This window comes from Drosophila simulans, chromosome 2R, assembly GCF_016746395.2.
Source record: "Drosophila simulans strain w501 chromosome 2R, Prin_Dsim_3.1, whole genome shotgun sequence".
Taxonomy (NCBI): domain Eukaryota; kingdom Metazoa; phylum Arthropoda; class Insecta; order Diptera; family Drosophilidae; genus Drosophila; species Drosophila simulans.
The window spans coordinates 4,329,270-4,344,458 of record NC_052521.2 but is presented as its reverse complement, the minus strand read 5'-3'; the positions used below and the strand labels follow the sequence as shown (position 1 = coordinate 4,344,458).

The window sequence follows — 15,189 nt, the reverse complement described above, 5'->3', positions numbered from 1 at the left end:
GATCGTTGAAGGCGAAGTGTGTCAATTGATCCTAGCACCCTGCCCACCCAGCACCATAGAGCACTTTGAACATGAGATTCCCCAGTCTCCAACTTTCATGTCCTGCGCCCATTTTTATTTATAATTGACAAACATATCGTGAATATTTTTTTAACCCCAAATTTCTTTTTTGTTTTTCCCTCCCCTTTCTATACAAATTTTTTTGGTTTGTCGTGTAAACGCAACGGCAACAACTGCACAAAAACCAACTTGAAACCATTAAATATTTTTCGGTTTCGACTTCATGTTCACCCTACCCAAAATCTCTGCCATCTGTAAACTATTTTTCACAATGAACCAACTGCACAACAACAACAACAACACCATCTCCAAAATCAATACCAACAAATATGAAAATATGAACTTAACAGACAAGTCTTTCGAAGATTCAATACAAGCACTAAACAATTTAATTGGCGAACTAGACTCGTTCCAACGCGAGATCGATGAGGGCAAGGTCAAGCCGCCGAGCAACATCATAAGCGGCAGCACCACCAGCAGCAACAACAACAATACGACGACCAGCAGCATCAGCAGCAGCGACAACAACAACCTGCCCGCCACCAGCAACATCGAGCCCTGCGCCATCAGCAATCAGACGAACTCGAGCGGCTGTGGAACGGACATATCCGACACCACGTCCGACGAACTGGCCGGCGACGATATGGACGTCAGGCGGCGGGATCGGGATCGGGACCGGGATCTGCTGGGCGCCAGCGATTCGGAGCTGAGTCGCTGCTATGTGAGCGAGACGAGTTCGCTGACCGGTGGCCTAACGGCCGGCGGTTACGAGAATCCCACTTTCGCGCACTTCGCGGCCAATGCGAATCGGGAGGACGCTGTTTCGCTGGCCTCCGACAGCGTTTGTCTCGGCCAGCCGCGCCACGCCTATGTGGATACCTGCAGCGACAGCGGCAGTGCCGTGGTGGTAATCTACGACCACCAGATTCCCAACACGCCCGACATTGAGTTTGTGAAGCAGAACTCCGAGATTGTAGTGCTGCGGACCAAGGATCCGCAGCCACACGCGCTGCAGCTGCACGAGATGCGCGAGCTGCAGCAGTTGCCCGCCAATTTGGCCGGTTCGCCGGACTCCTCGCCGGACTCTGCCGGTGGCCAGCCACCGCCAACAGCAACTGTGGCGCCCGCCAAGCAGCGACTCTCCTCGTTTCGCGCCACCAGTGAGCAGCAGTTGCAGCTCCTCGGACGCGGCAGCCCGCAAAGAGGTAAAACACCCAGTGAGCAGGCGGTACAGAGCAGGCCACAGGACCAGCATTTTCCACAGACACAACAGCAGGATATTGACGGCAGTAGCCCACCAGTAGAACTTGCAAGGCGCCAGCTGCCCCCCAAGCCCACCAGCTTGAGTATTTTTAACGGCCCCGTGCCCACTGCGGGCGATAGGCCTGTCGTGCCGAGAAAGTCGGACTTTAAGGCCGATCTAGATGCTAAAATACGCAGGCAAAAGCTGAAGGTTAAACAGCAGTTGCAGCAGCAGCAGCAGCAAGAAACGCAGCAGCAGCAGCAAGCACCACAAGAACAGCAACACTCACCACAGTCGCCCCCAACCAGAAACTGTAATGTCACTAATCAACAAGCCGCCAATATTACTGCATCTGCATCAGAATCAGCATCTGCATTTGCAACCGCAACAGCATCCACAGACCCGTACCCGAATCCAAATCATAGAATGCCAAACCAAAGTCAGACAGCCACATCCAATCACACGCAGTGCAAGACGCCCACAATGGCATTGTCACCGTCATCACCTCGCGGCCATTTGCCATTATCATCGTCATCGCTATCGTCATTACCATTACCAGCCACCACTTCATCACCATCAAATGCCCGGCCATCGATGTTGCCCGCCAGTGACCGACCACCCGCCCATCCATATGTGTGCTCCAATGCCCCAGCCAATCCCCACCACGCCAATAGCATTTCCAATGCCAATGCCCATCTCAAGCCGTGCATTACGCCCCGGCCGGCTTCTTTGTCGGGTTCGTTTCGTTTCAATTTGATTTTGATTTGTTTGGGTTTATGGTTTTGGTTTTTGATTCCTTATTTTGAAAACGTTCCTACTTTGTTGTACCTTTGCGAATATCCTTATAATTTTGCGCTTGCCGAAGTAACTTCACGTGGTTTTGGGTTCCTTATTTTTGCTATAAGTTCGATGTGGTAACCTTTTTGAAATTGGAGTTGGTTTCTCTCGCTAAGCACTACGCTCATACCATCAAGTCACAAGTTCATCAAGATCATCCACAGACAACTCAAAAACCGCATGATACTGCCACTAACTGCTAAATGCTTAATCACTAATCAGATTCGATCGATTGTAACTAAAAATTTCTTTTATAAAATTGCATTTTGCGAAATCGCTTGAATTAGGGGAAATGTCTTTTCGTCATGAAGTGGTATCGAAAGGGCCATCACTGCCATTAATGCTTTTTCACTCGCTCCAGGGTCATCATTATGATTCACAGCAGACCCAGAACGTTCATAACTTTCTCGATCAGCAGATCCTAACTCTGCGTCTATCGCTAACTACTGGTATTAGATGGTGTCCTGTGTTTTGTGTGCCAAGTGTATAAACTGATAACTGTACATAACTGTGAATAACAGCAGAAACAAATGACTTAGTCCGCCCCACTAACTATGATTTTTACTTTTCCCAGGAGGAGCAGCCGGCGGTGGCTCCACGCGCATCGGGCGTCGCTCGTCTATCAATCAGGCCAAGCCACCGCCGCCAGTCAGACGCAGTTCGTCGGTGACCCCCAGTCCCAATGCCTCGGTCGGGGTGAGTTAAGCCTTCAACTACCTACACCCAATTAAGTTAGCCACTTAATCTAAGCTAGTCGCTAAGCCTGGGCTCACACTCTGGGTCACACACTCTTTGGTTTCCTCTATGCTTTTATTCTTTAACTTATGATTTAATTACGCAACGCAGCTGCAGCAGCAACCACAGCACGCGACTCTGTCGCAGCAGAATCACCAACTAAGCAGCTCCAGCGAGCACTTACCGCCGCCACCGCCATTCATGCTGGACGCCATGCCCCAGATTCCCAGCTCAGCGCTGAAAGTATCGGAGACGGTAAGAGCCCTGGCAGCCATGCGGCACCAGCCAGCATCACCTGTGTCCCTCAGACGCATGCAGCAGCAACAGCAGCAGCAGCAGCTTCAGCAGCAACAGGTGCAGCAGCAGCAACCCCTATTGCAGGTGTGTGCTCGGTTCGCCTCCCGTTCCCATCTGTACCAAAATGTTTGAATTCCTACTCTCACCTGGCTATTTGAGTTTGCAACCCAATTGGTTACTACCAATGTGTAGTTTATGCTTCTGACTAGCAATTTTAGCAGTCAGATTGCAGATGTATTTGTCTTTACTTAGAAAATGCATATATCTGGCTAAAAACTTGAAAGTTACAATGATCTATAGAAGTCTTGTGTTTCACAGTATCCATTTGCTTATCACTAATCGTAAACTGTAGGGATTCTAGTTGCCTAGCCCCGGTAAACAAAAATACATTTTTAATGCCTTTATAAGCCTTGTTCCATACATTGTCATTTTCTTCTGTTCAATATCTTGGAGGTGATAAAATAAAACTGCCAAATTGTATAAATGTAGCTATACTTTGAGCTCATTGGGCATAGAAATACGAATTGGGAGACTCGAGATTTATTCCCCAAAGAAAGCCAGTATAGTTAGCCGTGAGAGTTAGGTTAAATTCATTGGGTCTAACTAGTGCACGAGTCTAGAGCCACCTTCAAATTTAGTCATCTTCTTCTATAACTTATGATTTCATTTTATTTCAACTTACGTTTGCTTCACCACTACCACACACAAACCGAAACCCCAATCCCCCACGTAGTCTGCGCACAACTCCCCCCTCAATGAGGACCTGACAGTATACTACGACTCCTACTTGGATCTGCACGCCTATGCCCAGGCATTGGCCAGCGGCCAACAGCCCGGCGGTCAGCAGATGGCCAACCAGCAACGCTTTACCCACCAGCAGCAACATCAGCATCTGCATCAGCCACAGCCACCGCCCGTCTACCAAGTCGATGCCGTAAGTGACCAGCGGATATCTCGCGGGCTACTAACCAAGACTAACAACCGTCTTTGGGAGCGCCTCTCTGGCCTAACACGACTGCCCTCCTTCCAGCTTAGTTGTAATGCCATAGTCATAGATTACTCTAGTGCTTAGCTTTGGTCGTGCTTTGGCTAACTTTTAATTTGTGCCCGTCTTCCTCTCGTTTCTCTCATGCCACAACCACACCATCACTGACACACATTCACGACCAGACGTTCCGCACCTCATCACCAGCCGCGGGCGGAGGGGGTGGCGGCGGCATATACGCCCAGCCCAAACTGGTCAACAGCATGTCCAGCTTCCGCACCAGCAGCCCCAGTCCCAACGGACATGCTCACCCACTGCCACCGACACAGCCAAAGGCGAATCCGAACCTAATTGCACAGCTCAATGCACGACTCAGCGGCAAACAGCAGCAGCAGCACGTCGAGGGGATCTACGGCAACCAGCAGGCGCCCGGAGGAGAGTCGATCTACATGCGGAGTGGCCTGTCCATGTCGCAGCCGCAACAGCAGCAACACTATGACGGTAAATCTGAACAAATCCAGCTGCAGCACCAGCAACAGCATAGAATTTACGCTAGTTTCGGCACCTCATCATCAGCAATGTCATCGGCTCATGCGGCCAACAGCAGCACTAAACCGTCCATTCTAACACCGACCACCTCTTTCAATGCATTGCCTCACTTTCCCCTGTCTTCATCCACATCATCGTTGCTCTCCAAAGTCAGCTCATTCTCGAACTCTTCATCCGCATCCGCATCCCCACCGACAACGGCAGCGGCCCCTGGCTCGGCCAATTCGCATTATCAGCCACCTCAGCCGCCGAATGCAGCAGTTGCTAACAGCAAAGACATGGCCATCTACTCAAGTTCGTTTACCAAAAATCCAGCAGCTGCGCAATCGCCGAACATGAGACAGGCTCATTCCCATCAGCACCACCAGCCGCCGCAGCAGCAGCACTACACCTGTCCGCCTCCTCTGGAGGATCCCCCACCGCCGCCCATTTACGCCGCCGGTGCATCGGCCACGATGCCAAAGAAGATGGCCCGTCCGCCCACTGGCCAGAACGCGTCTCACTCGAGCGCCTATGCAGCAGCCTCGTCCACGGCCACGCTGCCCAAGAATATGATGCAGCAGCAGCAGCAGCGGTTGCAGCAGCAGCAGTATCAACAGCCGGCAGGCATGGGCATTGGCAACGGCAATGGGCACTTAGGTCAGCGTCCGCAGTTGCCGCTGCCCCAGCAGAAGCTTAGAGCTGCACAGCAGCAGCACTTGGCGGAGCAGCAGCAACACCAGCAACATCAGCTGCAGCAGCAGCATCAGCAACAACAGCAGCACCAGCAACACCAACAACACCAGCAACGCCAGCCGCCCATTCCTTCACGCCACTCAAGTGTGCAGCAAAAGATATTCGTCTCCACGAATCCATTCATACAGACAACGGCCGTCAAGTTTCACTCGCCCTCGGCCTCGCCCACGTGCGGCTCGCCCGTTACTGGGTCCTTGGCCAGCATTTATGCCACAACCTCGCGTGGCGGCCACCATCACCAGCAGCAGCAGGCTCAGCAGCAGCAGCAGCACTACTATCGCGATGCTGCCGGGGGCAACAGCAACGGCGGCGCTGCCTACTATAACCACAATGCCCATGCCCATTCCCAGGCACATCATCCAAGTAAGAGCGCGAGCTGGATTTGAATTGATTCCATTCGATTCGATTTGAGTTGGTTTGATTTCATTACGTATGATTTTATTGCAAGGAATGAACGCGCTGTTTGTTGTATATTATTGTTTTGCTGATTTTCTATTTCGCTCGATTGAGGCCATTCAATTTTGATTTGATGTTAGCTCTAAGTTTTCCTTTGGCGCATGCTGCACATGTTCTTTTGCTTTTGTTTCGTTTGAGTTTGAGTTTTCGTTTGGAAAGTGTTGCCAATTAACCTGATTGAGACTGTGTCAAGTGCGTCTGGAAACTATCGGGTCAACATGGGATTGCAGTTTCCGCCGCAGCTCGATCCGCAGTCAACTTTCATTCCAATCTTTCCAATCATCAATCATCATCGAGTTGAACTCTTACCAACAATTGTTGACTTTTATTTTGCATTTCCATTTGGATTGACCACCATATTAACCACTTCTGCGCCAGCCAACATCCACACCACCATTGATCGATCATGTTTGCTTACCATTTTCTTTTATGCACCCGAATTGGTACCCGTGTCGACAACGCATATCAATAGACTATGCCACAAGCACAAATATCGAAAAGACTGGCAGTATTCGGGCCAAGACCAAGGCCGAATTCCTCGAGAATCTCAACGCGAAGCTGGCGAAGCAGGGAATGTCTGGACGAGCATTTGCCGTGCGAAATCTCATCAACAGCAAGGCCCTGGTAAGTAGTGCACTTCGACAGCAACTCACCCGATTGCCAACACTCTCTATGCTCTGTCCATGGCACCATGGCTATTAGATGTATCAAAATCCGCAAAAACTATCGCGACCCAGTGCGCAATACCGTAGACCACCCACCTATCCCAACACCAGCACAACCACCAATGCCACTTGCGAAGATCAGTGCTAAGTGCTAAGGTATTTTGTTCGTTCCTAGTCGTTCTCGTTCGTTTGAAGCCTACTAAGCCAGCTGGCAGCTAATCCACTCAGTGCCACGTTCTGCCAACTAACTGCTCTCCGATCTAACGATAGATAACCTAAGATTTTGCCAGCGAAGTGCCCCTCTAATCCGATCTTTGTGGACTCTTTCAGCCGGACCCTCGCATCTGTCACGAATCGCTGATGGATCAAATCAAGCGCGGAGCCACCTTAAAGCGTAACCAGAAGATCAACGATCGCAGCGCTCCCAAGATACATTGAATTAACCTATAGGCTAAGCGAAGCAGCATATTTATTACCATTATAATTAATCTATGAATAATCATGAGGCCCGACGCCTGCTCGATTGCAGGGCTCCGCAGAGTTTGGTTTGAAACTGAAAACTCGAAACACAGCATACAACTTAAATACATATGATTACGATATACAATATATTCGATATACGATATTTAACAGGAGCATTAAGCTTAACTCGAACTAATCAATACCTTTCTTGATTTCCTGTATCCCAAAAATGTGTCGAAAGGCTTTCTCTGTTAAGTGAATACAATATGGAAGACAGTTAGCACTCGTATGTTTATCTGCAACTCGAATTTATCTTTAGAGAACTTCTGTTTGAAGATATTTTATGTTTATGTATTTCCTGTATTTATAATTTCCCTTGCTTATTTATGTACATACATATGAATATGAGTTTAACAAACACTCGAAACTAATCTGACGCCTAATAAATGGAATTTATCGTACATGTTTTGAGTATTTTTTACTTTTGTAATTTTTTTTTTTTTTTGTAAACTGTCAACTTCAAGTCAATTGGGCCATGTCTGAGCGTAATTTCAAATATAACCCATAAAACATTGTATTGAATAAATAGAGTTAACGCGTTAACAAAATACTCGGTATCCCACTGTAACTTTACAAGAATCTACAAAGAAGTAACGCAATTGGATCTGCTGTTAAGAACTATAACTATCTACTGCCAAGCGGAAAGGGGAACGTTGGAGATCAGTCTTCCCCAGAATATTTCGCACCTACTTGAAGTGCTATATGAACATGTTCATATCATATCATTTCCATTGGACTGAATCTTTTATTGCCATTTTAAATGCATCCCGAGTGAATCCCGTCTCACAATGTTAAATACTATCAATATCATTTGTATTCATATCAGTTCATCAAACGTAGAACAAAATGCAATTTTTTAGCTCCAGACCTTGGTTGTTTTACACTTTAACTTCAACGGAGATCTGATTGTAGCATGCCCATAAGGTAAACATATTTCCTATCCCTCGAATTCGAACCTTTTAATACCTACAAGCGTACTACTTATAGTTGATAGACTTTTTAAATATTTACAAAATATTTTGTATATAGGCTTTTCAAGGCTTCACCAATAATCGATGAATATTGGCAAACTCGTAACCAAAAACGTGGCAATAATTAAGCTATGACACTCTATTAGAGTTTAGAATAGACTCCAGAGAGAATATACAAGTTCGAGTCGAAAGAAATACATATATTTTTTTGGGCGATCCATTTTATATTCACCACATAGCAGTGCGAAATCACGAACGTTAATAAACTTAGCCATATGCAACAATTATTTACACATCTAAATGTTAATCCTAAATCCAGAAGTGGATCTGTGTTAACTGCAGATCGAAGAAACCAAACCGATGTAACCTAACAAATCAAAGTTGTAATGCGTATTTTTGAATTCATTTGCATTTAGACGCGAGAAACAATAATAAAATAAATGTAAACGCATTGAATGTAAATGCATGTTGTTTTATTCTTTACTCTCGGCTGTGCCGAAGAACAAGTCCAATGTGTTTTGGTAGTATAACGCAGCCAGCTCTTCTTTGGGCTCCTGTTTGATTCCAGCAATGGACTCCAAAACTTGGCTTAAAGGGAAGACAAATTCTTAGTATCATCTGCACATTTTGGGGAAAGGTATTAACAATATGCACCTGATTTGACAAGGCTCACAGCGTCCGTCTATTAGGGATTCGGCTGTCCACTTCTCTTTCTTCTTGACGGTGGGAAACTTGGTGGTCACGTGCTTGTGTCCTGCATGCGAGGGTCGAATGCCACACCACGGGCAGTCGGTTTCTAGCATTATCCTGTCGTTGGGCAGCTTGCGCACCACTTCTGCGTTTTCTTCCGTCTTCAGGGAGCACCCGTTGAGACCTATGTAAAGACCACCGAAGGCCAGGATGCGCTGGGCCTCCTCCAAAGTTCCTGTAAAGCTGTGCACCACCCCGCCGCCGCACTCCTCGATCTTATCGCGATTTCTTTCCAAGATGCTCATGAAATCCTCGGCAGCATTTCTCATGTGCAGAAAGAGAGGCAGTTTAAACTCGGCCGCTAGCTCCAGCTGCTTCTCGAAGTACAGACGCTGGGTTTCCCGACCGCAGAACTGCAAGCGATCGTAGTCCAGACCACATTCCCCAACGGCCAGCACCTTGGTGCGATTTGCCTTGATCCTGGATCGCAACTGGTCGTAGTAGCCCTCTGGGTCCGATACGAATTCCTCACATCGTGTGGGATGTGTGCCCACTGTCGTGTAGATGCGCTCTGTCGAGGAAAACCACTTGTGAATTGGAAGTTTATAATACATATAAAACATTCGTAATACTATGAATGTTGAGTGAAATAAAAATGGACATTCAGCAGAAAAGTCGGACGGAAAAGGTCTAACCAAACACCAGATGTTCAATCAGAAAGTAATTTAAAAGGGACGTGCAATGGAGATTCCCAATTTATAGCTCGAATTGCAAATTGAACTTCCTTAATGCCAGCTTACCATCCTTGAAGGCCAGTTCCAGTGCCTCATCCACGTCCTTCAGGCAGCCGGCGGTGACGATGATCTTCTGCAGGCCTTGTTGCCACGCGCGCTCCAAGACGATGTGCAGGTCGGGCTCGTGCTTCTGGGTTCCGCCGTAGCAGCCCTGGAACATGGGGTCCGTCAGGTTGGCCCCAATGTCTGTGGAGCATGGCCAGGTGTTAGCTACTCGAGGCTGCAGGAGTTTATTTCTCTCAAGTTACCAATATATTTCATGGCCATTCCAAAACAACGCCGCAGCATGGATAAATGTGCTAAAAAATACCAGCGGCTGGAAACAGCTGTTTTGCTCACGGGATTTCCGCAAGAGGGCGCCGTTTGAACGCGCTCGTGGTAACCGCCAGGTGGCGCCGCACTTCCGTCGCAATTTGAATTTGAAATTTGCATTAAGCCGTTCTAAGAACATAATTCTAAGCTCAAACGTGCCAGCGGGAAATTGGGGTTTCCCGCACTTTTCCGATCCGAGCGGAGCGCACGGCCTAAGCCAATTTAATGCAAAATCAATGGCACAGTAAATTGCATTCAGAATTGCGCATAATGCAATCTCATTAGCAAAGCTGTTTATTGTTTGCCGCGACCGCCAAAACGGCTTGCTCCTCGCAAGCCCCCAGATGCCCCATCCCGACATGCAACACCCCACCGCCCATATGCATATGCAAATTTCAAATCAGCAGCAGCCCGGCTGCTTTAAGCCGGCAATCGGCATTTACGCAATTGCAGAATTTATGGGAATCGCAATATATAATTCGAATGAAATTCCATTAGTTACTTTTAATGGATGCTGCGGTCGGTGCTGCACTAGTTTTAATTGATTTAGTGCAAACTGCTCACTGTGCCATTTTCCAGGCTGGTAGCCGCCGGTGGGCAGGGCGATTCGGATCCGAGTCCGGATCCCGTGGTCCCGTGGTCCCTTGCACTATGGGGCATTTGGCCTGTTTTTTTTACAAAAATTAATAACTCCTAAACTATGGGAGATATTTGGATGAATTTTTTTTTATGTGTTACATATGCCCCCAGGAATATTTTGGAAAAGTGGGCGTGCCCCCAACTCCGCCCCAATTTTTAATTTTTTTTTTTTTTTTAATATTATGTTTTAAAAGTTAATTTTTAATTTTAATATTGTATACAAATTTAAAATCGTCTTCGTCTTTACAATCAATAGAGTCTGAAGAATCGGTGTCAGGTTCAAATGCGCAAGCTAACATTTGAAATTCAAATTTTGAATGACTTCTGGTGGAAGAGATAGTCGCTTATGTTTTCGTACGCGCCGCTTTATATTTATTGATGATATTATGGGATATTATTTATATTTGACCTGGCTGGGTTCAAAAAAAGAATTTGAAGTATGTCTGCAAGATCCAGCAGGCCGCGCTTCCGTGCAGCTAGCATTGCAGCTTGACCAAAAAGAGGTTCGTTGTGGTTCTGCGCCCATACGAGTTCATCTACTTGCTGTCTTCGGCCACTCAAACTTTTAAAATAATATGACGCTTTCGGGCATCCAGCTAATTTCCTTTCCTTTTTATTTTTCTCTTTTACCTTCAGGACTAGGTGTTCTTCTAACCACTTTGAAAAAACTTTCGAAAATTCATATATTTTTCGATTGCATTTTCTCCAATTTCGCAAAAGATTGACTGAAAACATTCGTTATTATTACTATTCGTTAATCGTTCATTAAAGTCTAGCTTGCTATCAGAAAAATGACCACTAATAAAAGTGCAAAAAGAATTTTCCTTTTGACGAACACCCTTTTGCTTGCGCCACATTTCCAGCAGGGCAGCATTGGCAATCGAGATATTGCTCCCTAAAAAATGAAATTTCTCAAAAACCCGCAAAAAACGCACATAGAGACTACCTGATATGAGTTAGGAATTGAACACACTAAAACATGGATATAAGCACGTACTGAACAAATTTGAACAAATTTTTGTAGCTCTATTCAAAGTTGAAATTTGTTTCAAACAACTACATGTTGACACCACTTGCTAAATGTACAAATTGTTGGAAATAGGCGCACACAATAAACAATATATTAATAGCAACACATAATAAAAACCTAAAGATTGATTATCAATTTCAAATTATACTCTTCTTCGTCTTCTTTTTAAATTTTAAGACTTTGAAAGTTAAGCTAAATTCTGGGCGCATTTCAGCCACGTCGTATATGTTAGTAACAGCCGACTTTAACAGCTGTTATTATAACAGTACACTGTTAAAATTACTTTTGCCGTCTATAACATAATAGTTTAACGTATTTCCAATGTATTAATACTAAAATACTTCAATTTTGCATACGTGTGAAAAACACATTTTTGCAAAAAAAACAGGCCAAATGCCCCATAGTGCCTTGGTGCCATGCCGATGCCTCGGTGCGCCGATGGAAACGGAATGCGAAACGAGTCGGAATCCATTATGCAGGGGAATCAAACATTTTCAAACACCGATGCCTGGGACGCATTGTGGTTTATTTTAACTGGCTAATACAATTGTCAATAATTCAATTTGAATTGAAATTCAATTAGTTACAAGTACATGACACACATACGCACACTTAGAGAGTTAATTTGGGTTTGCCTAGACTACGTGTAGTCCATGGGCCACGATCCTTCGATTCAGTAGAGTAGGTAAGTGTAAGTGTAAGTGCGCTCAATCAATCGAACTACGTAGACGAATATGTTTATTTAAAATCGGGTAGGTCGGATAAGATATCGAGCATCTCGCGGTCCCTCGTCGATAGGGCGGATAGGGTGGAAGCCTCCGCACCCTTGTGTTCCCATTGGTTCATGATATACGCGAGTGGCGACGACTAGTCAGCAGATTTGTTGTCAATAACTACACCTAGTAACAATGTATAAACAACGTATTACTTATAAAACGAACATCCAAACTGTACACACAAACTTGTTTAGGTACTGACTATGTGTTCTATATGTATCCGTATGTAACTGTTCTGTAAGCGGTTTATAATGCCGCACATAAGTATGCATGTATAACTACAATCCTCCATGGACGAATACAATACTCAATACTATTTTGGGGGCATTCAGACGCCTCTGACCCTGCCCAGGTGTTTGCAGTAGCTGGAATCCATTACTGCAATCACTGGGTGCATTGTTTGCATGCATTTTTCAGCTCGCACACAGTGCCACACACGCACACGTGTGTTTAGATGTATTTGGTTTAATCACAATTCACTTTGCATATGCCGTATTTCATCCATTTACAGATCCTTTAGATATCTCCGCCGTACTCGGTACCGCCTAAACGTAGTCTTTTAAATAAATCTTATTGCTAAGCACATTCCGGTGAACAAACACAAAGGACTCTCTTATCACACACTGGCGAGCACACCCACGCACCGCCCACCCAGATGCAAGTGTAACTTGTGCCAAAGGATACAAGTTGCGTATTAAAAACAGATTTATCGATTATTCGCTGCCGCAAGCCTCCTGCGAACAGGATGTGCATTGTGGGCTATTTGATTTGGCATTTTGGCGTTTTGGCATAAGAAGTTCACCCTGTATTATCCTTGATAAGCACTCGGCACTCGGCACCCTCCTCTCCTCCTCTCTCCCCCTCCACCAAATTTATTTTACAATTACGTTTTTTGCATAGTAAATTGCTCGGTGCTCTCTGCCAAAGTTCTTGTTATTTTACGTGGCTGGAGCCGCGGAGAATGCCGCGAAATTGCCTTACTTCCGCAAAACTTGCGATTCCTTTCGGATTCGCGGACTCGAAAGGAGCGAGTTCGGCTCAGGCCAATATAAACAAACATCCTTATCGGAGCTGCATTAATATATAGATGTGTACACGGAACGTTCAAATATTAACCATGGTGTCGGCTAAGGGTGCAGATAGAGATTCATAAATTAGTATCCTAGAATGTAGCTTAGGGCTATGCCACCTGTCACAATATTATGACAATCCGCCAGTCGAAAACGCATTTAACTTAGTCCTGCCACGAAAAACCCCGAACTCAGTCGCGTTTAGCCATTATTTTGCCATCAAAAGGAACTCCTTTCGAGGAGAACGGCACTACGAGTCTTCAAAATGCCTTCTCCCGTGGGAGAAATCCAAATTAAATTCAAATCGGGCACCCAGAGCTGTACTGAAGTTTGTGAAAATCGAAATTGTTTGTCGTATAAAAGTTAATTTTAAATTTAAATAAACCTGGTCCCTTCCAACCTTAATGACCGCAACTCAAATCGATTTGTGTGCACAATGCCTCGCAAGTCAGCTCAGTGTCGGAATAATCCCTTATCTTCTATGCCGCGATGACACTGGATTAAAATGTCGCAGAATTGTTTGCCTTTGCTATAGGCATGAGTATTGTTAAAGAAATTTGATTTGATTCGCGGCTTATAGGCTAGAAAATCTATTCATAATCAAATATAAATTTACCTAATCAGAGTTGCTTACGAAATATCTATAGACTGAGGCCAGTGTCATGACGGCATCGTTTCGAAGCTCTGGTGCTTACAAACTATAAAATGTTTTGCCGAGTGGCAAATTCATCGAAATTTTTGTGCCCTTGAGCAAGTGGTTTTTGTGAGCTGGGTAGCTTTATCAGAATAATCAGCTCAGTGCACCGAACATAAATACGGCGCCACTTGTTTATGCACGCTAATTAACTGGCGTCCATTATTAATTCACATTGTGGCAACATGCCCGTAATAACTAAATAACATAATTAAGCGCGGCGCTGGCGGCCAAAATAATGGTTTACTGCACGTTGCAGTCGTCGGATGCGTTGTTGATTTGCTGCTTGGTCTTGCGTGATGCACGGCGTATGAGCGATCTGGAATGGAAGCGGGTGGAAGTGGTCAGCAGGGGGGTGGCCAGGCGGGAACCGGATCTGGCCAGGGACTCCATCCGAATGAGCAGGCGCGTGTTGCACTCACCTGGAACGCGGCTTCAGCTTGGCCTCCGCACTGGTGGTGGCCACATCCACGGCGTCCACGAGGCTGGAGCCCTTCTTGTCACCGCCACTGCCGCCGGCGCCTCCCAGGGCCGGGCTGTTCATCCGATTTTTATCTGCAACAAATAGATGGGAACGTGCGGCTAATTAGTATCCACGAGTGCATTTAATGTTGGCCGTATGCCGACTCAAAGGGACTGTGCGATTTCGGAGCTGCGAGTGCAGCGCAAATCCAATTTGCCCCACTGATGTTGTCCTTGCCAGTTGCTAGTTGCCGGAGCAACTGGAACATCCGGACATCCCAGCATCCCGGTATCCCAACAGCCTGCCATCCGCTGCAGCCGCTGACGTAATTAACTTATGAACGACGCACACAAAGAGCCGGGGAGCGAGTTGCACATCGCAGAGTTACCGCTGGAAATGGGATTTTTCACAGTCGGTTGCACAGTCAAAGGTTATCTCAAGAAAAGAGGTAATCCCACTCACTTTTCTCTGACTCCCTTCGGATCTGTGCGACATGCATGTGCCGCCCATATGGAATGCGGACTCAAAGGAGCAGCCAGAAGTGGCAAGGATACTCATTCGCAGAGGAAGGTCGTCAAAACATACGAAACAAGTCGAAGTTCAATTAAAATCATGGATGAAGTAGTAAATGGTATGCGGAAGTTTGTTTGCGCTTCAAGGATTCAG

General features: G+C 46.1%; 3 protein-coding genes across 36 annotated transcripts in view; 1 reads left to right on the top strand and 2 right to left on the bottom strand.

Moving 5' to 3' along the window:
- The window catches only part of LOC6733290 (protein MTSS 2), a 30,515-nt gene extending 21,998 nt beyond the window's left edge, over nucleotides 1–8,517 (top strand). For 4 of the 33 annotated variants that reach the window (XM_039292013.2, XM_039292005.2, XM_039292012.2 and 1 more), the window contains 9 exons: nucleotides 411–2,039; nucleotides 2,715–2,836; nucleotides 2,987–3,256; nucleotides 3,906–4,106; nucleotides 4,343–4,658; nucleotides 4,911–5,804; nucleotides 6,370–6,521; nucleotides 6,600–6,718; nucleotides 6,893–8,517. In XM_039292013.2, the coding sequence (XP_039147947.1) occupies nucleotides 411–2,039; nucleotides 2,715–2,836; nucleotides 2,987–3,256; nucleotides 3,906–4,106; nucleotides 4,343–4,658; nucleotides 4,911–5,804; nucleotides 6,370–6,521; nucleotides 6,600–6,710 (3,695 nt within the window). In that variant the 3' untranslated portion in view covers nucleotides 6,711–6,718; nucleotides 6,893–8,517. Of the gene's footprint in view, nucleotides 1–410; nucleotides 2,837–2,986; nucleotides 3,257–3,905; nucleotides 4,107–4,342; nucleotides 5,805–6,369; nucleotides 6,522–6,599; nucleotides 6,719–6,892 lie in introns of those variants that run through there. The other 29 variants (XM_039292023.2, XM_039292020.2, XM_016167391.3 and 26 more) reach the window with 26 other exon arrangements.
- Nucleotides 8,512–10,130, bottom strand: LOC6733289 (putative deoxyribonuclease TATDN1). The gene is made up of 4 exons (XM_002080316.4): nucleotides 9,788–10,130; nucleotides 9,546–9,725; nucleotides 8,710–9,316; nucleotides 8,512–8,643 (listed from the first exon to the last, which is right to left on the bottom strand). The coding sequence occupies exons 1-4, from the start codon at nucleotides 9,969–9,971 to the stop codon at nucleotides 8,529–8,531; spliced, it is 1,086 nt and encodes a 361-aa protein (XP_002080352.3). The 5' UTR covers nucleotides 9,972–10,130; the 3' UTR covers nucleotides 8,512–8,528.
- A 1,897-nt stretch (nucleotides 10,131–12,027) lies between these two features.
- Nucleotides 12,028–15,189, bottom strand: part of LOC6733288 (GTP-binding protein Di-Ras2) — a 30,738-nt gene continuing 27,576 nt past the window's right edge. For both annotated transcript variants that reach the window (XM_016167554.3, XM_016167555.2), the window contains 2 exons: nucleotides 14,483–14,615; nucleotides 12,028–14,379 (listed from right to left, as the gene is read on the bottom strand). In XM_016167554.3, the coding sequence (XP_016026193.1) occupies nucleotides 14,304–14,379; nucleotides 14,483–14,615 (209 nt within the window). In that variant the 3' untranslated portion in view covers nucleotides 12,028–14,303. The remainder of the gene's footprint in view (nucleotides 14,380–14,482; nucleotides 14,616–15,189) is intronic.

What these genes read in the sequence shown, in the direction of transcription:
- LOC6733289 (XM_002080316.4), bottom strand. Translation starts at nt 9,971, where the DNA reads ATGCAAATTTCAAATTCAAATTGCGACGGAAGTGCGGCGCCACCTGGC. An exon ending in GGAACTGGCCTTCAAGGATG is followed by an intron (nt 9,317 to 9,545) that starts GTAAGCTGGCAT and finishes TTTCCTCGACAG; the next exon opens with AGCGCATCTACACGACAGTG. An exon ending in TGTGAGCCTTGTCAAATCAG is followed by an intron (nt 8,644 to 8,709) that starts GTGCATATTGTT and finishes CTTCCCTTTAAG; the next exon opens with CCAAGTTTTGGAGTCCATTG.